At 49.6% G+C, this 25,738-nt stretch overlaps 2 protein-coding genes across 5 annotated transcripts in view; both read left to right on the plus strand.

Annotated features, from left to right (window-relative positions):
* The first annotated feature begins 5 nt into the window (after positions 1-5).
* On the plus strand, positions 6-4,654 carry Mrm2 (mitochondrial rRNA methyltransferase 2). Of its 2 annotated transcripts, XM_047533144.1 has the most exons (3): positions 6-39; positions 1,812-2,101; positions 4,015-4,654. In XM_047533144.1, the coding sequence occupies exons 1-3, from the start codon at positions 32-34 to the stop codon at positions 4,455-4,457; spliced, it is 741 nt and encodes a 246-aa protein (XP_047389100.1). In that variant the 5' UTR covers positions 6-31; the 3' UTR covers positions 4,458-4,654. The 2 variants fall into 2 exon arrangements, 1 of the variants encoding a protein (XP_047389100.1); XR_007106075.1 differs by lacking the exons at positions 6-39; positions 4,015-4,654 and adding an exon at positions 171-340 and having other exon boundaries at positions 1,812-1,945.
* Positions 4,655-6,218: 1,564 nt separating this feature from the next.
* The window catches only part of Mad1l1 (mitotic arrest deficient 1 like 1), a 343,584-nt gene continuing 324,064 nt past the window's right edge, over positions 6,219-25,738 (plus strand). For 2 of the 3 annotated variants that reach the window (XM_047533482.1, XM_047533484.1), the window contains exons 1-9: positions 6,219-6,301; positions 8,881-9,043; positions 12,043-12,183; positions 14,796-14,975; positions 17,648-17,772; positions 18,475-18,556; positions 20,333-20,463; positions 20,573-20,687; positions 22,616-22,677. In XM_047533482.1, the coding sequence (XP_047389438.1) occupies positions 8,894-9,043; positions 12,043-12,183; positions 14,796-14,975; positions 17,648-17,772; positions 18,475-18,556; positions 20,333-20,463; positions 20,573-20,687; positions 22,616-22,677 (986 nt within the window). In that variant the 5' untranslated portion in view covers positions 6,219-6,301; positions 8,881-8,893. The remainder of the gene's footprint in view (positions 6,302-8,880; positions 9,044-12,042; positions 12,184-14,795; positions 14,976-17,647; positions 17,773-18,474; positions 18,557-20,332; positions 20,464-20,572; positions 20,688-22,615; positions 22,678-25,738) is intronic. The other variant, XM_047533483.1, reaches the window with a different exon arrangement.

Genomic DNA, 25,738 nt, shown 5'->3' on the forward strand with positions numbered 1-25,738 from the left:
GGTGGCGAGCGGAGGTTGCGAGCGGACTCCCATGGCCGGGTGAGCGGGGTGGCGTCTTCAGTCTGTACTAATGGGGTGCCTGCTGCACGCGTGCGGGGAGGCCGGAGTGGTGGGAGCCCTCAGTTTCCCCATCCGAAAGGGGGAACTGGCCCACTCCCGGCTCGGCGTTTGCATCGCGAGTCTGGACGATTAACCCAGCTCGCGGCCCCAGCCTGGGGCTCCGCAGACCTGAACCCCGGCGCGCGGACAAGAGCGCACGACCTGTGCGGAGGCAGGTGGAGGGCTACAGGTAGAGGCTGGAGAGGCAGGTGGGGGCTGCAGGTGGAGGCTGGAGAGGCAGGTGAGAACACTGCAGCCTCTAAAGATGTGGCACAGGGCTTCCAAGAAGCCAGGGGGCCTGTGTAGCTAGAATTTAGCGCATGGGATGGGATTGGAGAGATAGGTGCCCCAAAACAGGCTGACGCCGGGGTTTGTGGGGGAAATCCTCATTTGTGGACCTGTGAAACACCACTATCTTCTTCCCTGCTGCTGAAATTATATCTGGCACCCTGGATGTGTGTGCCATTTTCCCATGAGATTCCCTAAGCCAGTTGAAGCCAGGATTCACTATTCACCCTCCCTGTCCTCACATTTTGTCAGCACACCTTGGTGTTGAAGGAGCTTTGGCCTCAGAGCTGTGGGAACGATAAAAACTTTTTTTTCCTTCAGAGAAATGATCAGAACAGTAAAAAGAAATGTAAGAAATGAACAGTAAGATTGTTTGAGAGTTAAACGAGGGGGAGTTATGTATAACTTCTGCCATGCCAAGCTACTTTTTATGTTTAAAAGCATAACTTTTTTAAAGAATCTTGAAAATTGTCCTTCACACATTCCCCACAGGTTGGGTTCAGTCTTAAGAAATGTGCTGGCCTGACCTGTGCTAGAGGTGACAGGCAGGGACCTGTCTTCATGGGGTTTTCTTGCAGTTTCTCAGAGCATTATGAAAATTTGTGCCAGATAAGAAAGTAATAATTTTCATCATTTTTATCAGTACTGTTAACCAGTACTGGAAAAGTTTGGGTTATCATAAACAAGGTGTTTAATTTTCACAGTGTTTAATTTTCTTCTGAGGATATCTTTAGGGAGAGCACTTCTGGTTGGGCATGATGATGCACGCCTGTTGTCCCAGCAGCTTGGGAGGCTGAGGCAGGAGGATCTCAAGTTCAAAGCCAGCTTCTTCAACATAGTGAGGCCCTAAGCAACTTGGCAATAACCCTGTATCAAAAAAAAAAAAAAAAAAAAAAAAAAAAAAAAAAAAAAATAGGGCTGTCCATGTGACCCAGTGAGTAAGCACCTCTGGATTCAATCCTGGGTACCAAAAGAAAAAAAAAAAAGAAAAGAAAAAACACTTCCCTAGGAAAGGTGCAGCGTCAGTTTGTTCAGCTGCTGTGATTTAGTATGCAGACCAGGTGGCTTAAGCACAGTCATTTAGTCTATCCTAGAGGCTGGAAGTAGGAGTTCAAGGTGTGGGAAGTAAGGACACCAGTCAGATAGGATTAGAACCCACCCCAGTGATCTCATTTTACCTTAATTATCTTCTTAAAGATCATATCTCTAACTACAGTCATGTTCTGAAGTCCTGAGAAATAGGGATTTTGGGGCATGTAATTCAGCTGATGGCACCTCTGTTTGGCGTGTGGGCTTGTCAGTTCACCTATCCTCTTGGGCCTTAGTGCCTCCATTCTGGAAAGGAGTTGAGCCAGGGGCTCCTCCGCACCTGTGACCTGCTGCTCTGTGTGATGCCATCCTCTTCCTCTTTTTTCTCCAACTAGGTACTTGAAGCTGGTGTGTGCTGCCCTTCAGCGTCAGAGCTTCCACACTGCAGGGTGTTACTCTAAGAGCCGGACAGGCGCTGAGCACCTATGGCTGAAGCGCCATTTAAAGGACCCCTTTGTGAAGGCTGCGAAGGTGGAGAGTTATCGCTGTCGAAGTGCCTTCAAGCTTCTGGAGATGAATGAGAGGCATCGGATTCTGTGGCCTGGCCTCCGTGTTTTGGACTGTGGGGCAGCTCCTGGGGCCTGGAGTCAGGTGGCGGTGCAGAGCGTCAATGCCACAGGCAGAGGTGGGACCCCCACACTGCTGTTAGCACTTTCTGATCACAAGTCTGAGGGAATGAGAGTGAGCTGCTCTCTGCTGTGGATGAGTCAGTTGAGCTACTTCCTGAAGGCACATCTGAGTGGATTGATTAGTAGTGATATTGACCTTTTCAAAGTAAAAGACAAAGTGGAAAGGTATAATGAAAATCACTGGAAATTATACCACCTGGATATGACACTAACATATTGGTGTACACCCTTCCAGAATTTTTTGTCTGTGTGCCTACATAGGTACTTTCTTACATTTTGAGAAATTATGCCATGTGTTTTGGAGTCTTTTCACTAATGTTATACTGACATCTATCTATGGCAGTACAGCTGAATCAACCCCAGAGGTTTCTAAGTCCTGTTCCTGAAACCTTAGGGTTTCACGGAGGCCCCAGGGGTGCTACTGCCTCTAGGACCTCAGGAAAGGTTTCATGGCCAAGGCTGATCCGTTCTGGGTCAGCCTGAGAACTCAGCCTTTTTCTTTTTATATTTTAGGGTTTTTGACAAAGATTTTCTTTGTATGGCAGTTCCCATGATTAGGAAAGAGATAAATCATTCATCCATACAGCTTTAAAATGTAATGTTGGGACCTCCTAATAGGGACCTCCTAATGACTGATTTTAGTGATTTCTGTTCCCCTGATTACTTTTTAGAAGTATGAAAATGGCCCAGTTTAATTTGTAGGAAGAAGTGACAGGGCAAAGGATGCATGGGTAATCTGAGCTTTCCTTCCTGTTGTTGCAAAATTGCAACCAAAGCTGTTTACTTTCTGTGGAAACTTCCCAAGGATATAATACATGGGCATGATAAAGGAAAGAAAGGTCAAGAATGTAAAATGAGATGTGAGGTGTCCCACTTTCCTGGGCTGAAAATAGGGTTTTCACCTTTGAAAAGTGAGGTAGTCTTCAAAATTCTAATTTTATCTAGAAATAAAATACACATCCTCCTTGCTCTGAGTTTTATTAAACAGACTGAACTTGAAAATCTGTGACTGTGCCCTTGATTTATCACCACTTAACAACAGAGCTGAGATCCTCTGCAGTGCCCATAGGGATGAGGTACTGGGCATGTGGAGGGGGGCTTTGCATATGGGTACAGCATGGGAAGAGGAGGTGGAGGCTGACAGCGGGAGTAGGCAAGAAGTTTTGTTTCAGGTTAGGTGAAGTTGCCATCTTTTGTTTTATAAAACATCTTGTCTGTTTTATAAGTAGTATCCCTCAAATATGGACAGTTTGTCATTTTTTGTGTCTCATTTTATATCTGTCCTTTCTTCCCAACTCTGGCTTGTTTCCAGTGACTTCTACATTGAAAGGAATTGGCTTAACCTGTAGAATGGATTTAGTGATTTAATCCAGAGGCACTGGTGTATCAGCATCTATTTTGGTTTTTCAAAAAGACCACCAAGGAAGTCAGGCACAGTGGTGCATGTCTGTAATCCTAGAGGCTCAGGAGCCTGAGATGGGAGGATCACAAGTTCAAGGTCAGTCTCAGCAATTTTCTGAGGTCTTGTCTGAAAATAAAAAATCAAAAAGAAAGGGCTGGGATGTCGCTCATGGTAAAGTGCCCCTGACTGAAATCCTCAGTACCAAAAAAAAAAAAAAAAACCCTTCCACAGAGTGAGGTTGAGGTAATGTGCCAAAAGCAGGAGACGGAAGTCCTGGCTGTGGTCTTAGCTGTGCCTGTGATTAAGGATGACTGGCCTCAGTTTCCTCAGCTGCCAGGTGAAGGGCTGCCCACCACCTACTGTGTGTCTACATAGGCTGTTTAAATAGTGGGAGGGCTCCTGTCTACATGTGTGCACATCTATTCTTGGTCAGGGTGTCTTTATTTTGTATTTCTATGGAAAGATTTAGGATGTAAATAAATAACACATCTACTGTTCCCTCTGTAGATCCTAGCTCTCCTGTTGGCTTTGTGCTTGGGGTAGATCTTCTTCACATAACCCCCCTGGAAGGAGCAACTTTTCTGTGCCCTGCTGATGTGACTGACCCGAAAACCTTACAGAAGATCCTTGAACTGCTTCCTGGTGGGAGGGCAGATGTGATTCTGAGTGACATGGCACCCAATGCCACTGGGATCCGGGATCTTGATCACGACAGGCTTATCAGCCTGTGCCTGTCACTTCTGGACATGGCTCCAGATGTTTTGCACCCAGGTGGAACGTTGCTTTGTAAGACGTGGGCTGGAAGTCAAAGCCAGCAGTTTCAGAAGAGATTGACAGAGGAATTCCAGAACACAAGAATTGTAAAACCTGAGGCCAGCAGGAAAGAATCATCAGAAGTGTACCTCTTGGCCAAACAGTACCGCAGAAGAAAGGGCTCTGTGAAGCCATGAGAGGATCTGCCATTCTTAAATGGTCTTAAATGCTGGGTCTTTTTAAATTGTGGGTATAACCTGAGTGCTTTTCTGAGGAGTGACTGGGAGCTTTGCTGTGATCGGGAGATAAGCAGGCCATGTAGGTCTTTGTTTTAAACCAAACAGAGATGACATATTTAAGGGCCATGAAAAATTAAAACCAGACTTCTATATCAGATTTTTTTTTTTTTTTTTTTGTGGTGCTGGGGATCAAACCCAGGGCCTTGTGCTTGCAAGGCAAGCACTCTACTAACTGAGCTATCTCCCCAGCCCATATATCAGATTTTTGAAGAGAAAGTTATCAGGAGAAAGATGTGGAGACTGAAGGATATGATGAGATGGGAGGATGAAAATGACTTTCTGAGACAGAGCCAGACATACCCATAATGTCTCTATGGACCTTTCTCAGCTGATAGACTCTTAGCATATTACAGAGAAGCAGGTGTTCCTTTATGGCTTTCAGAACACAATACATAGGTTCCCAGTTGTTATTTTGGCTATATAGTGTAAAGTAGAAAAATCTGAAATTTCCATCTGGGGATTAATTTCTACCTTCCTGGTGAATAATCTGGAAACACATCCATTCTTAAAGCAGTGAGAACTCCCAGAGCAATTAGGAGAGACATTTGGTATGGATTTATGCACAGGGTGGGTGTGCTTTGGTTTATACTGGAAGTATGTATTGCTGTAATACAGCAGACTCTCAAGAGTATAAATTGCAAAGCCAGCAATGATGTGGTGTGTTCATTTATTTTACTTTTCTAGGAACTACATGTAGCTTTATAAAAGAATATAGATTGCATTATTTTAAGGGATTTCCACGACTTTAAGTTTTGTTTCTGTTTTTCAAAACTCGACTGATTTCTTACAAGCCATTTCATGAAGGGGTGGGTCCCTGAGGAGGGGTGATGCCAGCGGCCAGAGAAAAGACTGGGTGCCCTGGAGCCTGAGTGCTAGATCCTCCTCCAGCCCCCTGAAGTGAGGTGCTGATCAGGTGTTTTGACTTTCCATTTCATTTGTAGTTGTAGTCAGGTAAAATCCACAGCAACTCCCGCTCATCCCCACTGCATTCCCCTCCCGTCCATTTCTTTCCCCAACACACAAACTGGGTCTTGTTACCTCTGGGGAAAGGAAACATAAGTGCAGACCCTTGGAGCAGCACCTACCAGCTGCGGTTGGAGGGAGGTGGGGAGAATTCAGAAATGAGAAAAACACGTTTACGGGTGGAAATGTTCCCATACTCGGGCTCCATCGGATTTTCCCTGCGCTGAAAGCTGTTCAGGCCCGTGCTGCGCACTCTTGAGGGCAGACAGAGCGCTGGGGAGCAGCATAAATACTATGCATTGACGGTGGTCCCGGAGAAGAGGAAAAGAACCAATTTTAATTCAACCAAACTACTAGCAAGATTAGGGGAAGAGTCAAAAATGCAAAGAAGTTTGTCCCTAGGAAGCCACTGTGGGTGCTGCTATTCAGAACATTACGACGCGAGGCGGTGGCCGCAGTACAATCGCGTCCGGTGGGGTGCCAGCGGGCCCGACCGTGCTATGGTCCAGTCTTTTTTTTTTTTTTTTTTTTTTTTTTTTTTTACGAAGATGGGTATGGTCCAGTCTTGCTTCCCTGTCTTCCTCTGCGCTGGCTCCTCGGGTTGGGTGGCTCTGGGTCCGGACGCGGAGCCCAAGGACGTGAGGCGCGCAGACTCGGTTCTTTACGGCAGGCTTCCAGTCGGTCTCGCGAGAGCGCAGGCTCATGTCTCGCGATAAGTGGGCGCGGGCGGAGCGGAGGGAGATCTGAGCGGCGGCGGCAAGCGCAAGCCGACGGCTGAGGTGAGCTGTGGTGGACTGGGCGCGGGGTCGCGGGCGCAGGGTCCTGGGGCGCGCCGGGGGCCGGGCGGCGCGGCGGCGAGGGCTCTGACCCGGGGCTGACCCGCGATCGGCGCGGGTGCCACCCTCTAGGTCCCAGCGCCTTTGAGACCCCACACCCAGTTCTCATCTCTAGAGATTGGGGCGCAGCCCCTGCTGTCCTAGAGGGGTCCGTCGTTCTGTTGGGGTTTGCGCATAGGCCTGCCCTGGAGACCCCTGGTCTGCCTTCGCCACTTCTAGGACGGTCCCCTCTCCTGTTTTTGACGGGGTCTGTGCGCGCTTCGCCCGGGAGATCCTCGCCTGCACTCGCCCCTTAGCCGCTCCTAGTGACCTGGGTCAGTTAGGTCGCAGCTGTTGCTCCCTTGAGCATACAGTGGCGGGAGGCCCCTAGCGATCTAGAACCAGCGTGTGGCCGAGCAGTGGTGGCTGCTGTCCCACTGAGCCGCCCCGGCTGTCTGCACTGGCCGAGCAGTCATAGTCGTTGCTGCTGCTTCTGGAGGCACCGTGTGCCTAAAGTCCTGATGTTGGAGGATAGTGACGGGGATAGTGTGTGTTTAGAGAAGGCAAGATTCACCAGCGCCTCAGGGCAGTGAGTTTCTTGGTCACTTCTTACTTTTAGTTATATTTTTTTGATATTGTAGTTTGAACCTAGGAGCGCTTTGCCACTAAGCTACATCCTCAGCCCATTTCATTTTTTTATTTGAGATAGGATCTCCTTAAGTTGCCGAGGGTCTTGCTGAGTTGCCCAGACTGGCCTCTGCACTTGCAATCCTTCAGGTGCCTGGGGTTACAGGCTTGCACCGTTATGCTTGGATCTTGGTCACATATTTAAATTTTCTCTGCCATCCCTTTTCTGAGGCTGGAATGGTAGTGTGTTCCTGACTCCCAGATCAGGTCTGTCCAGAGCAGTTGGGTTCCATCTCAGGTGGTTGGAAGGTTTGAGCCTCAGTAAAGAGGGTATATGTGGAGCAGCCTGGTTCCAGGAAGTTGAAAATACAGTGTTCTATTCTTTTTAGTATATTAGTGGGTCAGTTCTCAGGGGATGGTCTTTGGAGAAGAGGTTGGAAAGTCTGAGCTTGCAAAATGGATTTAGGCTTGGAGGTAGATCTCTGCTGTTTCTGGCCTGGGTCCTCCATACTCAGAGCAGAGAGCCCGGACTGCCTTGGTGCTCATCCAGTTTTGTTTTGTGGTGTGTATGAGAGGAACACACCCACGCCCTTGTAAGTGGGAAACTTGGAGACAAACTATATTATTAATTTTTTTTTCTAGAGATAGGGTCTTGCTTAGTTGTTCAGGCTGGCCTCAAATTTGAGATCCTCCTTCCTCAGCCTCCTAAGTATCTAAGATTACAGACAACCACTCAAAAAAAAAAAAAATTGAGGGAAATTAACTAGCACTACCCCTTGCTAAGGAGAGAAACAATATTCATCCTTGGGATTTCAAGCCACTTGGTCATAAATGTACCTGGGATGTTCCACACCTCTTGGCTGGTGGCAGCGGGTGCGAGATATAGTAAGCACAGGTGTTGAGGAAGCAGTTCTTTCACACATGGACTTGTGAAATGCTTGCCTTCAGAGCTTCTGATCTTTTCTGTATCTTTTTGTTTTTCCATATTGGGGATTGAACCCAGGGTTGCTTAACCACTGAGTCACATTGGCAGCCTTTTTTATTTTTTATTTTGAGACTGGGTCTTGCTAAGTTGCTGGGGCTGACTTTGAACTTGTGCTCTTCCCATCCCACCCTCCAAAGACTGGGACTATAGGCATGCACCACTGCGCCCAGCTCTTCTGTACTTTTTTGCAGCTTTAGTTTCATCATCTGAAAAATCTCTAAGATTGAATTCACCAACTTGTTTTGAAGATTGAGCATGTAAGCAGAGTGCTGGTCAAATGTGAGGTGACAGTGGACAGTTTACCATTTGGGTGCATGTGGGATGCCTCTCTCTGGGACTTGGTTGAAAGGAGTGATGGCACTTACTGCTATTGCTGTTAATGTGGAGTCATACTCCGCATTCCTGTGCCCACCATTGCCTTCATCATGCTGTTGCATGCTTTGTTTCTGATTTCCCAAAGGCCGCTGGCCTGCTGAGCATCTGCTCTGGAGAGCCGGCTGTCCATTTGGTTTGTAAGCCTATACTCAGATAGTGACTTGGTGGCTTTTCCCCCGCCCCAGTATTGGGCATTGAATCCACGGGCTTGTGCATGCAAGGCAAGCACTTTACTACTGAGCTATATCCCTAGCCCTTTTTATTTTGAGATAAGATCTCACTAAATTGCTGAGACTGGCCTCAGACTTGTGATCATCCAGGCTCGACCGTCTAAGTCATTGGGATTACAGGTATGGCTACTGAGCCTGTTGTTGGCATGCTTTTATGCCTCATATCCTCTTGGTAAATTGGCAGTGTGAACTTTTCTATTTTCTTTGAAGAAAGTAGTTGTGGGCTCTGAGAGGACATGAGGGCAGTGTGCTATCCAAAAGCACTGTGGAGGGTGGCATCTGATGGTGTGTGGGAAGGCTGACTGTGACCATTTTTTGTCTCCCAGAAGGAAGGTGGCCATGGAAGACCTGGGGGAGAATACCACTGTCTTGTCCACCTTGAGATCTCTGAACAACTTCATTTCTCAGCGAGTGGAGGGAGGATCTGGCCTGGATGTGTCCACTTCTGCCCCAGGTTCTCTGCAGATGCAGTACCAGCAGAGCATGCAGGTGAGGGGCATGTGCTGGGTGGGGTCTCTGGTTAAAGACACCTGGGCTCAGGTGGGACCTGTTCAGGTCCCACATAGTTGAGGCAGGTCAGTATTAGGTAGGCCTAGCGGCCAGTTGTGGTCTTCCAGATCTCAACCTGGGCACTCATCATTTGGGGAACTAGTTGGAGACCATGGCCTGCCCTGATCTGTCATGGTTAAAGACCTGTCTCGTTAGCACCCCAGGAGTAGATGTGGTCCTTAACAGAGTATTCATATTGATGGACTCGTGAATACTAATGATAGGATTCAGAAAGGCAATCTGTTCATTTAATTGAGGACAGAACCCAACTGTGTGGGAGCATGGGTGCCAAAATTACCCAGCATGCTGTTCCCCTTGAAGGCGTAACGCAAGGAGGCCATATTGTAACATTGGTCAGCCTAGTGAGAAAGCTAGGGCAATGAGCGGAGGGACTGGATATTCCTGTCTTAGCCTGTGGAGGGCAATTTGCAGATCCTGGTGATTTTTGCAGTTTTTTTTGATTGTAGTTATGTGTCACTCCATTCTAAGTTCTTGGGAATGCTCGCTATGGATACAGTTGTAAAGAGTTCAGGTCTCCTGAAGGACCTTAGGCCCTGGAGAGTCGTGCACTCAGTCCCAGTCTGGGCTGGGACATCTGGGCCCCCAAAGAAAGAAGTGGTGTCTTGGCCTTGCCTGAGCCCTGTCATTGCACTAACCTCCTGGCTGTATAAGCCTCCTCCCTGTCTTCCCTGCTTGTGTCTTTCTTTCCTGTCCACCCTGCATGTGCTCTGGATTCTGTGACCTGTGTCAACTGAGCCAGTGAGGCCCATGTACTGATTGGCAAAAGCGATGGTGTATGTTTGTGCTGGTTTATTCAGTGATGGAATTACTGTTTGTTAGAGCACTAAGTTGTACACTGCCCTTTCTTGGTCTTTATTCTGAGATTAGACCTATTTTCTTTTTTTCGGTAAGAAATATATATTTTTTTGTGGTATTGGGGATTGAACCTGGGGGCCACTCTCTCACTGAGCTACATTCCCAGCCCTTCTTAAATTTTTTTATTTTGAGATGAGGTCTTACCAAGTTGCTGAGGTTGACCTTGAACTTGGAGGTTCTCTGACCTCAACCTCCCAAGTCACTGGGATTATAGGCATGTACCCCAGGAGTAGACTGTGATTTAAATGCTGCGATTTAAAAAAATGGTATAATTTAATTGATGCAGATGTGCAGGAAATTTAGCTTGTCAAAGTCCATGCAATTCTTTAATCAAAATTGAACCTTGGACGTCCTCATTGTTTACTGTTAAGGACTTCCTCAGGTAGGGATCAGTGACCAAGTGCTGTACCTGAGTGAAATAGGTAGTAATCGTGACTGCAGACCTGTCTGGGGCCTGACCTTGGTCATGTCCTTCCCTGGATGCCAGTCATGGTTCTTTTTCTTCCTGTCAGGGCCCCCAAGTTGTATGTGAGCAACCTGAGGACAATCTGGGGAATCTGGAGGCAAAGATTGGGATGGCATGTTTTATCTGCCAAGTTCCTCTCCCCTCTTTAGCTCTTGTTTTAGTTGGAAGGGCATATCATGCACTTTGTCACACCTCAGAATGTTTAAACATGAAGGAAGGTTTAAGTTATTCCTGACACACAACCAATCAAGTGTGCCTGGCACGCTTGGTCCCTGTGTGGTGACAACCCTGTGGTTGGAGGGGTACCTACTTTCTGAGACAGAGTGAGAATGAGAAACCTAGTGAGTGCAAAGGATGGACTTAGGAACCTTCAGATATCAACAGGTGAGAGTTAAAATGAGTTAAATATAATAGTAGAGAAAGAACCCAGGTGGGAGGGCTGGAGGAGAAGCCTTGCTCTAGTCGTGGACCTGCGTGGGGCTGGACACTTTTATTTTGCAGGATGTTCCTGGGCACAGTGGGATGTTTAGCAATATCCCTGGCTTCTGCCCATGTGTATCAGCGGGCAGCCAGGACTACTATTGTCCTTTTGTAACAATCAGAAGTGTCTCCAGACAGTGCTAAATGTCCTGGAGCAAGATTGCCCCCATAGGGGACTATGCTAGCCCAGTGGGTTGCAGACTTTATTGTGCATGTGAGCCTCTTGGGAATGTGTCTAGTAGTGATTCTGATTCAGCTTAAGGTTCTGTGTAGGTTAAGTGTTCAGGAGGTGCTGGGCAGCAAGGCTCTGGCCCCAGTGAAGTCAGTGACTCTGAGAGACTGTTGGCATTCCTCTGGAGCCATTGGAGCCATTGGAGGCTTGAATCACCTGCATGTACCTACGTCTTGTGGGCCTACTTCTAAGATGGCCCCCAAATTTTGGCCCCATGGTAGATGCTAATCTCCTGGTTACTCAATTGAATGCTAAACTTGGTATTGTTGCAGTGGGATTTTGTAGGTCTAATTAAGGTTGCCAATCAGTGGACCTTAACTGAGGGAGGTTCCCTGGGTTTCTGACCTAATCACACAAGTCCCTTAAAAAGATTTGAGGTCAGATGTTAGAGTCAGAAGAGCTGGACTCAGCAGGAGAGGGAAAGGGGCATGTGGTGAGGGAGGTAGGCAGCTTCCAGGTACTGACAGAAAGCAGAGAAACGAATCTTGTCTCCACCTGTGGGCTAGCCAGGGGTTCCTGCCAATTCCCTTGATTTTAGTCTTAAGAGACCTTGATCCAAGAACCCAACCATACGTGTCTGCACTTCTGACCTGTAGAGCCTACAACCTATAAATGGGTGGTGTTTTTAGCTGCTGAGTTTGTGGCTGTTTGTTATACAGCTATAGAAAATGAACATGCCTTCTTTCCTAAAACAAGCTCACTCACTGTCATCTTAAAATTCTTCTCCTTCTGATTTTCTTAAACTTTCCTTGCTTGTTGCTTCACCCATTTCCCACCGGGGGACCCTTGCTGGAGTGGCACTTGGGGAGTGCATTGAACTGAGGAACTTGCCTTGCTTGATGTGGCCTCTGAGCATTTCTTTCTCTTTGGGTGTGACCTGCTCAGTTGGAGGAAAGAGCAGAACAGATCCGTTCGAAGTCCTACCTCATCCAGGTGGAGCGGGAGAAGATGCAGATGGAGCTGAGTCACAAGAGGGCTCGAGTGGAGCTGGAGCGGGCAGCCAACACCAGTGCCAGGAACTACGAGGTGGGTCCAGGCAGGGTTGGTTCAACTGGTCTCAAGAGGCTGGGTGCAATGCCTAAAGGCTGTAAGAAATCAGAGACCAGTCAGGGCAAGTTGTGCATGCGGATTACCAGGGTGTTCCTCCGAGGCTGCCTTTGATGGGTCAGATGTTAGCTGTGCTGGAGAAGGGTGGCTTGATATGGGGACAGCTACAAAGTGGGAAAATCTCTGGCTGTGTTTATTGCTCATTGAGGCCATGGTGCCGGTTTCCACTGGGTCTCTTGGTTTTCTCTTTCCCCTGGAGGAATTGGAATGCAGACTTGGCAGATCTACTAGGTGGTGTGGGGGCAAGACTTAGAATATTACTGGGTTGTATGAATGTCTTTTTTAAAAAAAATATTTTTAATTATAGATGGATACAATACCTTTATTTTATTTACTTCTTTTTATGTGGTGCTGAGGATCAAACCCAGTGCCTCACACGTGCTAGGTCAGCGCTCTACCACTGAGCCACAACTCCAGCCCTTGTGTGAATGTCTTTTTGGGGTAGTTCTAGGGCCTCAGGAAAGTGCCCTACTCTGTCTGCTGTGCTTGCTGTTGGCTTCCCAGGACAGTGGGACAGTGCAGCTTTGCGACTCCAGGAAGGCCAGCACGGGAACCCTCTGTTTGCATTGCTTTGATTAACAGACCTTTGCCAGGTTTTCACTAAGTGCTGATCAGTTGTGGAAAGGCTGCCAAGATTCAGGCAGTGCCCCAGACCAGGGAGTCTCTTGGGCCTTCCTGCCCTGTCTTTGGGGACTGAGTCTGGCCCCATCTTGCCTTGTGTATGTGTGCACACGCTTCCCCATCCCTGTTCAGATAGGTGACCTCCTCCAGGGTATGATGCAAATTGGACTGTTTAAGCCAAGAACGCAGATTCCTGCCTTGGTGTGTTGTCTGGGCTCATGAGCCAAGACTTTGAAGTGCCCTTTGTCTGGGGGAGCAGATGATACCAGGGGCCCTTGGACTGCATGAAATGTGGTGCTAATGGCATGGTCCTGGCTCTCAGGCAGAAGGACAGGCCCTGGAACTACTGGAGTTTCTCTGGGCAAAGTCCCTTGAAGGCAGGGCCTGCTTGGCTGCCCTGGGTCTCCAGTGCCTGGCACAGTTGGTGGTGCCTTGTGGGCACCTGAGAACATTTGAGGAGTTGCTGCAGGGTCTGTGAAGGTCCAGGGGCCCAGGGTGACAAGCTTGGGACTGGCCCTGTTGAACTTGAGCTGCCTTCTTAGAAACGTTTCATGCCCACAGTCATGCCAAGGGGGCCCCAGGAGCCAAGGCAATTAGTTGTTTTCAGATTACCCATTGGAGTCGTGATCTCTACATTGGTTTTTTCAGGGATGGCCAGTGTGGTGGTAGGTTGGTAGGGAGGACAGGCAGTTCTCTTCCTGGAAATATTGATTAGGTGGTGAGACCTAGGGTCTGAAAGGCTGCCTGAGCTCCTCGTCCGTGCTTGGGACTGGCAGCAGTAGTGATCTGTGGGAGGGCCTTGTGCTGACAGAGTAGTTTCTTTATTTTGGGGTGCTGGGATCAGGCCCAGATAGCACTCATATGCTCTACCACGGAACTGTACCCCAGTCCTCTAATGGAAGATTCTTGTTCTGCTTTGCAGAAGGATCCCCTGGCTATTTTGAGGCTGCACTTATAGTTGTGTCCCCTTGAGTCCCCTTGCGGTAGAGAGCAGCCTTTTTTTCCAGAAGGCTTCAACCTTGTGTGTGCTTTTATTAAGCCCTTCCTTGGTTTTGGACTGGAGTGTCCTAGACAAGAGTGGCATAAGCCTTTACTCTAGTAAGACCTGCTGGAAGTTCCTAGTGGCCTAGGAGGGAGCTGGTGCTGGCAGCTTCCTGCCGAATCAGTTGGGGTATGCTAGAAGGCTGGGTGGGTGCTGGATGGCTAGCACTCAACACCTTTCTTCTTAGGATCTGGCTCTTACTTTCTGGTCCTTCTTCACTGTTTGATGGTGAACCCTTCAGGCCCTCATAAGTTGTCACAGTGGCATGTGTCCTAGTTCTGTCCCTTCCTCACCAGCATAAGCAACATGGCCTCCCTGAGGGTAATGGTATGCGGTGGCTCTGAAGGACTGCGTGACCAGGTATACTTGTGGCAGATCTAGCTTTGCTGTAAACTGTTTCTGTTTCCAGACTGACTTCCACCCCTCCTGTCCCTGCTCCGGTCATTGGCTCGTTGGGGAGTGCAGACTCATTTTAATGATGGCATGAGTGCAGTTGGACAAGATCTGCTGGTGCTGCAAAAGCTCAGCTTTTTTCCAAGGTCGATTCTGAATTTTACATTTTCCATGCTCCATCTCATCCCTGCAAAGACGATCATTGTGAGCAGTCAGTGTAATGAGTGTGTGGTGTCATCCATGCTGAGTGCCCTCTGAGGGCCCTGGTTTCTTTCAGTGGGAGCTGTGGCAGCAGCACTGGCAGTGCCACTGGGGTCCCAGGTCTTCACCTGGTTTTGCTGGGGACTTGACTGATGGTTCTGTCCAGCTCTTCCGGGGGCCCGAATGGCCTGTCTGAGCTGGGACTGGAGTGTCCTTGTCCTGACACTCCCTTGGGGTTTCAGCTCACTCTGGCCATGTTCTTCCCTCTCCATAGCGCGAGGTTGACCGCAATCAGGAGCTCCTGGCACGGATTCGGCAGCTTCAGGAGCGGGAGGCTGAGGCTGAGGAGAAGATGCAGGAGCAACTGGAACGCCATAAGCTGTGCAAACAGAGCCTGGATGCTGCCAGCCAGCAGCTGCGGGAACAGGAGGACGGCCTGGCCACGGCCAGCGAGGTAAGCACAGGCCTGCACACAGGCTCTGGGGGTTGCCCTCTTGCCTTCAGCCATTTTCCAACTTCTATCTTGACTGTGGTAGCAACAAGACATCCTTTAAGTGTGCTCCTCACGTGTGCACCTGCAGTTTTTGCATGGTCATAGTCAGTGTAAATAAATTAATTTTCCATTCTGTGGTTTTCAATTAGTAAGTGGAGCCCTTTTTCATTCTTTGTAAATATGAATTTTAGTGGTTGACTAATCCATTTTTGTCATTTTTCCAGTGTTTTGTTTCCTTGTGTTTGCCCTGATATCCCCCTGGCAGATCGCTTTGTGCATGCAGCCTATTTGTTTCTAGCACGTTATTTTGTCTGAACAGAACCGAGGAGTAGGGTGACAGACACTGTCATAGCTCTGTGGTTGTTGCTGCCAGTTGCTGGGTTGTGCTGATAGCCACCATGGAGTATTTGGTGTTGCTGTAGCCTTCCCTATTCACGGATGGTGGTATGTTCTGGAAACACTTTTTTCTTCTTTTCCAGAAGATGTAAGTAGGTGCCTCTGGATTTGCATTTCTTTGATTATCAGCAAAGTCTGTTAGCATCTCCCAACATCAGAGAGTCCCTTTGAACCAGGATGTATATGAACTGTAGTCCCAGGGACAGCCGTGTGCGTTATAGCAACAGCCCGAGCATTGGCGCTGGTGCGTACTGGACTCCTCTGACCTTCCTTGTCCCTTTTCTGTGGTGTTCAAGATCACAAGTGCCGAGAGAAAACAGATGAGAACCGCCTGAGGGGGGGACGCCATGTCACATCATTGGTATTCTGTCTCCGCGTGGCTTTCTCCACTTGATAGATCCTCAGGAGCAGGCTGCAGGTTATTTTTGCCTTGGCAGCGCCGGGGAGCATGTTAAGGTTGTTCCCACATCTGTCTTCTGAAGCGAGTGTTGGCAGGAGCGGAGGCGTGATCAGCTTCCAGAAAAGCTGGCTCCTGCCTTGCACGGGCTGTCCTGTGGGTCCTGGGATCTATGTTCTGGGCCGTGTCGTGTTCTGTGTCCAAAGGAAGCCATACCTACCCTCAGTGAAGGGCAGAAGAGGCAGTCGTGCGTGGGGCCACGTCCTCAGAGAAGCCCTCTCTTATCACTCAGTTCAAAGTCACAAGTCTTCCCTATTGACTTCATTCTCCTATCACAGTGGCCCAGTTTATGTTACTTGCCACTCTGAAGTTCTCCCTTTCATCTTTTTACTTGCCGATGGTTTGACGTCCCCCATGGTATCTGTCTTCCATCAGGGCAGGCTGTCTCTGGTGTAGTGCTTGGTGTGCAGTACATGTTTACTGAACTCCTGAGGTCCTCTTGGAGGATGTGCTCATTGGTTGATGTGTTTTTAATACTTTTCTTTCTTTTCTTTCTTTTTTTTTTTTTTTTTTTTTAGTACTGGGGATTTAACCTTAGGACAATTTAACATAAAGCCACATCCCTTACTCTTTTTATTTTTTGTTTTGATACAGTTGCTTAGTTGCTGAGGGCCTTGCTAAATTGCTGAGGCTGGCCTTGAACTTGTGATCCCTCTGTCTCACCTTCCTGAACTGCTAGTATTATAAGCATGAACCACTGTACCCGGCAGCTGCATTGTTTTTTGAGTCCCAGTCTGATGCTCACTCTTGTGATAGAGTGAACCATGCAGATTGTTGCGTGTGGGGTGCCTGAAGTATGTCTCCCCAGTTGGTCATGCTGTGAATAGTGCCAGTGTATTTTCCTGGGTTGGGTGCAGGTCCCCAGGAAAAAGGAAGGAGTGTTGTGGCTTCTCTGTAGGGGGTGCCGCCTGAGGAGGGACCCCTGTCCCCTACATATCTACTCTGCGTGAGGTGAGGTTGCCAGACCCACTGTCATGCCCTCTGTGTGGGCTCCCTAGGTTTGGATTCAGGCCACGTTCCCCTGTGCTAGTTTGCATGACATAGAAGAGGGCTGGCTTTTTGTGTTGGTATGTCCAGCATGCTCTTCCCTTCAGGAAGCGGGAGGGTGATGGATGAGGTGCTGTCAGAGCTGAGGGTGGTGGTTCCTTCAAGTGACTGTTCCGTGGTGTCAGATGGACTTGTCCCTCCTGGAGGCTGCTGGATGGGCCTTGCTGGCTTTGCTCTGGAACTGTCTCTTTCTGAGTACCATGGCTGTGCCAGCTGGTTCCAGCCCAGCTTGCTGGCCTGGGAGTTCTGCATCCTTACTGATGGTTGGAGTTGCCGTGCGAGGATGGTTAGAGGAAGAATTCTGGGCTGCGAGCATGATGAGAGCCAAAGAGTGGAGGAAGGCTAAGGTGGATGCCTGGTGGCCAGGGACACTGTGGGCATGGTGTAGTGGGCATGGAGGCCACCAGGCGTGAGAGGCTAGGCCCATTCTGGCTAGTGGCAGCTTTGCTCTGGAAACCCCCCCCCCCCAGTAGGACTAACTTTCCTCAAGGGACTGACTGTAACCCAGATCTGTCTGTTAGCTTGTGGGGAGTATGACCCAGGGTCCTGGCCTGGGATCCTTCTGAGAGTATCTGTCTCATCTACTCAGGTGTAGGCTCCCCAGGGGTGGGCTCTGTCCTCTCCCCATGGTAGCAGACCATGACTCTTCCTTTCACTGGATCTTGCTGTGAAGTCATGCATCTGTGCACGGGCTTGGCCTCAGTGTGCTGCCTGGAATTCCTTCTGCTTTCAGACCATCAATGTGTTAAAGGGGCGAGTCTCAGAGCTGCAGTGGAGTGTGATGGACCAGGAGGTGCAGGTGAAGCGCCTGGAGTCTGAGAAGCAGGAGCTGAAGGAGCAGCTCGACCTCCAGCTCAAGTGAGGGGGAAGGGACTTGGGGATGTGGGGCTCTGCCCCTGTGCCTGGCCCTTGAATGCTTTCCTTACCGCAGGACACAGGAGGGACTGATACAGAGGCCCCTGAGCTGGGACTTTGAGTGCAGGATGGGGGTGTGTTAAATGTTTTTGAGCCAGGATGAGGGGCAGCAGCTCCTCCTTCCTGGAGTGGCACACCTTTTTAGAGCAGACTTTCAGAGAAGACGTTATGTTGAGTTAGGATTTGAAGGGCATGCAAGATGTCCCCTGGGGTTGTGTGGGCTGTGGATGGGAAAGGACATTCTAGGCACAGGGGACATGATAAACAAGGTAGATGTGGGACCACCTGGAGGGTGTTGTGGTCAGGAGGCTTTGGGTTCTCTCCCGAGGAGTTGACCCTTCCCTTAGTGTCTGTAGTTTCAGTTCTTTGCTCCTTGGGGCGTGGGGTAATCAGGCCTGAGTGGGTCCTTTCTGGTCCTGGCTGCACCAGGTCTGGGTAACACTGGTGGGGGTGAGCAGTGTGTGGAGAACTCTGTGATGCTGTAGGTGACCAAGGCTCTGCTGCACCATCCAGGTAAGAGCCACTGCAGGGGCTAGTCCAGGACTTGGGGGTACTTTTGTAGTGGGCATGTGGGTCTGTGCCAGGAGCTCAGGTTGAGGGTGTTCTTGAGGTGTTCCTTCATGCCATTTACTCTTCTCCAAACAGGAAATGGCAGGAAGCTAATCAGAAAATTCAGGAACTTCAGACTAGCCAAGAAGCAAGAACAGATCAAGAACAGAAGATTAAGGTGGGTTGCTCTGTGTCAGGCCCTGCCTGTGTCCTACAGGCATCTCAGGGGTGGTCTTAGCCCTCCTGCCACCTGCCATTTGCAACCTTTTCTGAGTTGAGGTGCCCTCTGTAGATGTTGGCCACTGTCCCATCTTCTAGGCACTGTGCTGACTGCCAGGGAGGCCAAGGTGAGTGAGGTAGCCATTTCTGCTCCCAGGAAGCTTGTGTCCTAGTGAAGAAAGGTTCACTAGAAACACGAGGAAAAAGGTGACATTGGAGATGGTATAAAGTAGACCTACAGAGGTTGAAAGCCTGCCCACAGTCACGTGTTGGAGTGTCACTGAGCTGGGTCTCTAAGCCAGGTCCATCGGATGGGCACTCAGACCACATACTTCGCTGTGGATGGTGCTGCTAGAAAGACAATGCTTTGAAATCCCTTCCATGGACTCCTGTAGCCTTTAGAGTAACATCCAGCCTGCAGGAGGCACGCGTCAGTGGCTCCCCATGGCTTTCTGCTGTGCGTGCTTGGTCAGGCCTGTGAGCTTTGCTCCTGCTCTCCTTGACTGACAACTTGCCTGGCACCTCCACTTGGCCCTCACAACTTACCTTCTTGGTTAGCTTCTCCTGGACCTCGTCCTTCCCTCCATGACCCTTAGCTTGCCTCTCAGTGTCTACTTGCCTGCTTTGTATTCTGTGTCACTCTGCCTCTGCCACTTGACTCAGCACCTGGACAGAACTGAACTCAGTGGCACTTATTTATTGAATTATTATTATTTTTTAGTTGTAGATGGACACAATAACTATATTTATTTAATTTTTTATGGGGTGCTGAGGATGGAACCCAGGGCCTCACACATGCTAGGCAAGCACTTCACCACTGAGCCACAACTACAACCCCAGTGGCACTTATTGATAGACTAATTTGGGCCTGATTTTGTACTCAGCCTGTTTGGTCACTTGTCACTAAATGCCAGTGTGCTCCTGTTGAGTCCTAAGGTGACAGATGTTGTAACAGGTCTGTCCTTGCAGTTGAAATGGACTCAGTTGCTGCAGGAATGCCACCAGTGCAGAAGTGACTTCACATGACGAGAAGGTTGTGTCCTTGCTGAGTGTCTTTGGGTCAGGTGTTCGATTTGTTCCTCCTGGAGACCTGAGGGCAGGATAGTGGTGTGGGTGGATGCTGGCACAAGTGGGCAGGGCTAGAGGCAGCTGGTGAGGACACAGCCCAAGTCACATCAGGTGCAACCACAGGAGGAATCTGGGATTGGGGCCTAGACCAGGGAGATTGCCGAGGTCCTGGTCCTGGGACAACTTAACAGAGGAACTTTGTGGTTCCCATGAATATACTTTATATTTTAGAAAAACTTTAGATTTATAACCAAATGGAACAGAGGGTACAGAGAATTTCCAGACCCTTTGTCCCCCCACCCTCATCTCCCGCAGTCAGCATCCCCTGCAAAGTGGGTCATTGCCCCAGTTGACTCAGCTACATTGGCTCCTTATCACCTAGTCCACAGCCTACATCGGGGTTCACCCTTGGTGGGCATGTTCTGGACAGATGCACCCAGATGTGTCCCCCTTTGAAGTGTCATGCAACCCTCTGTGCACGTCCTCCTCCCCTGAGTACCACTGCTCTCTCACTTCCCCATCCTGCTCTCCAGAGTGTCCTGCAGGTGGAATGCACCGCATGTGCCTCTTCAGACTGGCTTCTCACTTAGCAGAGGCTCGTATTTCCTCTGTGTCCCCTGGCTGCTCACTCTCCTTTCCTTTTTTCCTCTCTGCCTGCCTCCATCAGGACCTGGAGCAGAAACTGTGCCTGCAGGAGCAGGATGCGGCCGTGGTGAGGAACATGAAGTCCGAGCTGCTGCGTCTTCCCAGGATGGAGCGGGAGCTGAAGCGGCTGCGGGAGGAGAATGCACACCTGCGGTGAGGAGCCCGGGTGCGGCTGAGCTGCTTCCAGATGCTATTGGGGTTCATGGGGTGGTTTTGTCCCCAGCATGTGTGGCTGTTGGAGTGATGGTTTCTGGCCCTGCAGGGAGATGAGGGAGACCAACGGGCTGCTCACAGAGGAGCTAGAGGGGCTGCAGAGGAGGCTGGGCCGACAGGAGAAGATGCAGGAAGCTCTGGTTGACTTGGAACTGGAGAAGGAGGTAAGGGTCTTAAGTGGGCAAACTGTGCCTATGGGTCTGTCCTCAATCCTCCCGGAGGACCCTGGCCATCTCCATCTCATGCAACAACTGGTCACCTGAAATGTGGTTACTGCCATGGTGGGTGGTAGGAAGAATAATGACCCTCAAGGGGTTCCACATCCTAATCCCAGAACCTGTGAATGCATTTGGTAAGGTTGAATTTGCTATTCAGCTGACCTGCAATGGGGGAGGATCCTGGGTTGTCAAGTAGGCTGTGTAGTCTCAGGGAAGTGGGAGAGGAGGACTTGCCTGCCATTGCTACCTGTGAGGATGGAGGAATGGGATGTGGGCAGCCCTAGAGACTGGAAAAGACAGTAGACAGACTCTCTTGGGAGCCTCTAGAAGGAATCAGCTGGCCCACACCTTAATATTAGCCCAGTGAGAATCCAATTAGATTTTGGGCTAAAGTATAGTAGGAGACTGACCGTATTGAACCCCTGAGTTTGTGCAGTTTAACTCAGTGACTGTAGAAAACTGGCACAGAGGGTGTGCCAAGGAGGAGATGGCACATGGTATCTATGAGTAAGGACATGGTGGAGACCCATGCTGGGTGTTTCCTTCCTGATGTGTCTTTGTAACTTACCAGTGGCGCTGTGTGGGAAAACGCCAGTGTTGGACGTATCAGATCACCTTGTGGTTGGAAGAGGAAACTGAGGGTCAGTGTCCAGTGAGTTTGAACCAGAGCTGAGGCCTCCTGGCTTCTACCTGGAGTCTTTGTCCTTTTTACTGCTTCTCCTCAGTCACTCTGTTGCTGTTCTACCCTAGTTTGCCTGGCATGCACCAAGCCACTGTTCCCCAGACCCATCCCAGAAGGAGTGTCAACGTCTGTCCACCATCTTAACCGTCTTTGTCTGCCCCAAATTGTACTGGCCACTTCCTGACCTGGCATGCACTCTTTGTCCTTTTTGGAGCTTCAAGACAGCTCAGGGCCTGTTTGGGCCACAGAGCACTCTGTGAGCAGCTGCTGTGGCTGCTTGCTGTCAGGGGGGTCTTCCAGGGCGGGCTCCTACTCAGAGGCAGCTTCTGTAGGAGTGTACTGGAAAGACAACTCCCAGGCTAAGTGCTTTTCTCTTTTTTTCTGGACATAGTTATTTTTGAAATTGTTTTAAGATTTGGGGCTTTCGAATCACATTGCCTGTAGTTCAAAGTCCTGCTGTGGGTGCTTGCTGGCTCTTTGACTCTGGGCCAGTTCCTTAACCTGTTTGTCTCTTCATCTGCCTCATGTCAAGTGCTCAGAGCAGGGCCTGGTGCATAGTAACTTCACCAGCATTGATTATAGGAAAGTTAGCAAGCAAGCATGTGCTTGGCACATAGAGGGGATCTGGAAATACTTGATGAATGGTTTATAACAGCATTCCGCTGGTTATGGGAGGAGGAACAGGAGGTCAAGTCCAAGTGGTCCCTTTCTTCCAATTGCTTTAATTACAGAAGGGTAACTTTCTAGGGTTTGGGCCAGAATTGAACAGGCCCACTCCCATAGGGCCTGCTGGCCTCAGTCTGCCATAGGATTGGGGAAAATTTGTCTGTTAGACTGAGTCTATCTGTCTGGGGCTTGACATCCTGAGAGGTACCTGGAAGTCCTTGGGACTCAGCTGCCCAGATCTGCACGCTGGGCACAAGCTACTGCAAAACCTTTGCTCACATTCCTTGTAGCTTGCAGGATTCATGCTCAGATCTATGGGTCCAGGAAGGAATGAGCTGTGTGCTGCATAGCTTAGCAGTTGGGGAGTAGCCTGATTGCTGTGGTGCATCCTTGGAGCAGCCACACATCTGAGCTCAGAGATAAGGGGAACTCCTTCCCTAAGATCTGGGAACTTAGTGTCATGGTCAGTTTTTTGTGACAGTTGTCTGGCAGGTTGTGATGGGGAACCTGGTTGTACCTTTTTCAGAGGCTTCTGGCAAAGCTGCAAAGCTGGGAGAGTCTGGACCAGACCATGGGCTTGGACCTCAGGTAGGTAGGCGCTGTCCTCCATTCCTGTCTCTCTGGGAATTGGCTTCTGTATCCACAGGCAGTCCTGTCTCCTTGTTTGGAGTCCTTTCCAGGTAGGGATGGGAGGGTTGGTCCCATACTGCCTGTGTTTAGGGAGGCATTTTACAGTGGGAGGGAAAGAGGACTGAGGGACTCTTCCTGCTGAAGTCTTACTTATGCCTTCATTGAAAACCAGATGTCTACAGCTGAGCAGGGGCAGCTGTCCAATAGCCCTGCATTGTCAGACTTTGTTAGATGACTCTGTACATGCCGAGGAAATAATTGCTTACGGAGAAATTATTTCTTTTGGGTGATTGTAACCTAGGAGTTTGGGGATGAATTGGATTTAGGGTTAAACTCATGATAGTGGTTATTGTCCTAATTGGGCCCCTGTAGCAACCTCTCTGTCTGGTCTGTGTCAAGCTCATTGCCAGTGAGTGGGTAGAGGGATGCAGAGTGGATTGCAGGTTGGAGCTGCTGGCCATCATGTTCTGACACATAAAAAGGGCAGAGCTGTTCTGTTACCAATCCCATCTGTCTACTGCCCCATCATTCTGGGGACCACTGCTCTTCCTGTATAACACTGACTTTGTGGTCATCTGCCCTTTAGCTGCTATGGCCCCCACAGACTGACTGCCTCCCAGCCTTGGTCCAGCTGCCCACTTCTCAGTTTCCAGTGTGCTCCAAGTCTCAGGGAGAGTGTGGATTGATCCTTTTGGATGAGCCACTGGAGCCCAGAACACAGGCCTGTGGGGTTTAAGGAACCTTTTGTTGTATTTGCTCAGGGGATTGTAAAACTTGCAGTTTCCTGGTTGTCTTTCCTGCTGCTCTGGGAAGTGAGGCCAGGATTGAGACTTACTGAGCTGTCCTTTGCTATAATTACACATTGACTGCTGGCTCTGGAATCTGCCACCTTCTGATTGGCAATGTTGGCTTTAGTTCTGTTACTTGACAATGCCTCTTGATTTTCTTTTTGTCTTGAGAAGTCACAGAGGACAGACTTGACTGCTGTTTCCTCTTGAACTCCACCTGCAGAATCCAGGCTCATGGAGAGCTGACCCAGCAGGGCCTGATGCTCTCTGTTTCCTTCTGTTCTCTGGGCTTGCTAGGTAGCCAAAAGAGTCCCTCCTGCTCCTGGATCTTCTCTAATCAGATGAGACATCTCCATGATTGATTTCTTATAAGGAGATAAGAAGCCCCTTGTGCCTGATTGGCTCTGTTGGAGAGGTCTACCAAATAGCATTCAGTATCAGTCAGACACGTGGAACTGATGTGACTGACTGCCACTCTTAACCAGAATGGCATGGACTTCTGTGGTCAGTTTGGAATATCTAGGTGCTCCTTGAGCCCTTTGGACCATTCCTTCATGTCTTGGGGCCCTGCTTTGCTTTGAGTGTGGCTCGTGTGAGGATGAACTGGTCCTTGGGGGCCACGTGCTGTGTGTGTTGTTCTCCCTGCTGTCCCAGGGCCCTGGCAGTGGTGCCTGTTGCCAAACCTGAGGCTGGGCAGGAAGGAGTGGGCACTGGAGGTCCTCTGTGTCCCCATCTAAGCAAGTAGATCAAACCATTGCTGCTTAACTGATGAGACCCTTACCAGGGGCTATACCACTCTGGGCCCCTCATTAAGAGGGACTGAAAAGGAACACATGTTTCTCCCAACTTAGTGCTTGTGAAGATAGAGCCAAATCACGTCCTTAGGACATGACTCAAGGTGTTACTGTCCGTTTTGGAAGGCAGAGGGGTGCCATTCTCATTGTGGTGGATCCCTTGGTCTCCTGAGATTCCCTTGGTGAGGGCTTTCTGTGTAGGACAAGTCTTCCTCCTGCTTCATGTGTTGTGCCTGGGTCTCCTTAGGGCTGCTCTGGGTGCCTGATATCTTGGAAGCCTCAGTACTACTTGCTTATGTTCATGAACAACCCCAGGGCGGCTGTCTGAGCACCTACCCTCTTGGGGTAGACTTTGAGCTCAAGTGATTTGTGTGCCTTGGTTAGGCATGTCACGAAGGTCTGGCGTGGAGATCAACTGCATTAGATGTGGCCCCTCATCAGAATCACCTGGAGCTTGGGTCCTGGGGTGCAGCTCAGTGTTAGAATGTGCAGTTAGTATGCATGAGGCATTGGGATTGATCCCTGCACCAAAAAAAAAAAAAAAAAAAAAAAAAAATCTCCACTTAAACCGGGTATGGTGATGAGCGCCTGTAGTCCATTAGGCAGGAGGCTAAGGCAGCAGGATCTCTTGAGCCCCTGAGTTTGAGGCCAGTCTGGGCAGCATAGAGACCCTGTGTTTGAAAAAAAAAAAAAAAAAAAGATCTGGAGTTTGGAGAAAGTACAGATTCCTGGGCTGGTTCAGACCTAGTAGGTCAGCATCCCCAAAAACTGGACTTGAGTATTGAGGTGACCTTGAAAAGTGCCATGCTGAGGATTTTGGCTTTCCTTTTTTTGCTTTTCTGGGGAAGCAGATTTTGGGCAGTAATGAGGGCCTTCTGTGCAGGGAGGGTGATGGCAGAGCCTGTACTTCATGAGATGGGAGCTGGTGCTGGGAATGGGCACAGGGGAGCAGGGGAGAGGTGGAACCCAGTGCTATGACTCGGGGTCCCTGCGGAACAATTGTATATTTGTAGGTTTGCGTGTTCATGCAAAGACACACAGGACTCAGTACCAGTTTAGAGACCCTCTACCTGGAAGCCATCCAGGGATCTGAGATGGTCAGCCAGCTCCCACTGACCAGGCAATGAGGAAGCAGACACTTGAGCGTGTGGCAGTGGGTTTTGGTCTCTGACCTTTAGACTGAGGCTCTGCCATGATTTTGGGACACGATTGTCCCTGGCTCTGTGGGTTCTGGCCACCACTAGGTGGCACCACCCCCTTGGCGATCTGACTTTCTTTTTGGAGCCCTGTGGGCACCCTTTGTCGCCTCTCCTTGGGCCATTTGTCCTCCTGTAGGGACTTTCTCATTAACACCAGAGGTCTGACTGACCAGTATGTGAGAGGTCTGTGGTCCAAGTTTCTGCCTGTTCTAGTTGGGCAGTCAGCTGCACTCACCTG

This window comes from Sciurus carolinensis, chromosome 18 (genome assembly GCF_902686445.1).
Source record: "Sciurus carolinensis chromosome 18, mSciCar1.2, whole genome shotgun sequence".
Classification (NCBI taxonomy): Eukaryota; Metazoa; Chordata; class Mammalia; order Rodentia; family Sciuridae; genus Sciurus; species Sciurus carolinensis.

Coding starts and splice junctions, on each gene's coding strand:
- Mrm2 (XM_047533144.1), top strand. Junction 2,102..4,014: donor CGTCAATGCCACAGGCAGAG/GTGGGACCCCCA, acceptor TTCCCTCTGTAG/ATCCTAGCTCTCCTGTTGGC.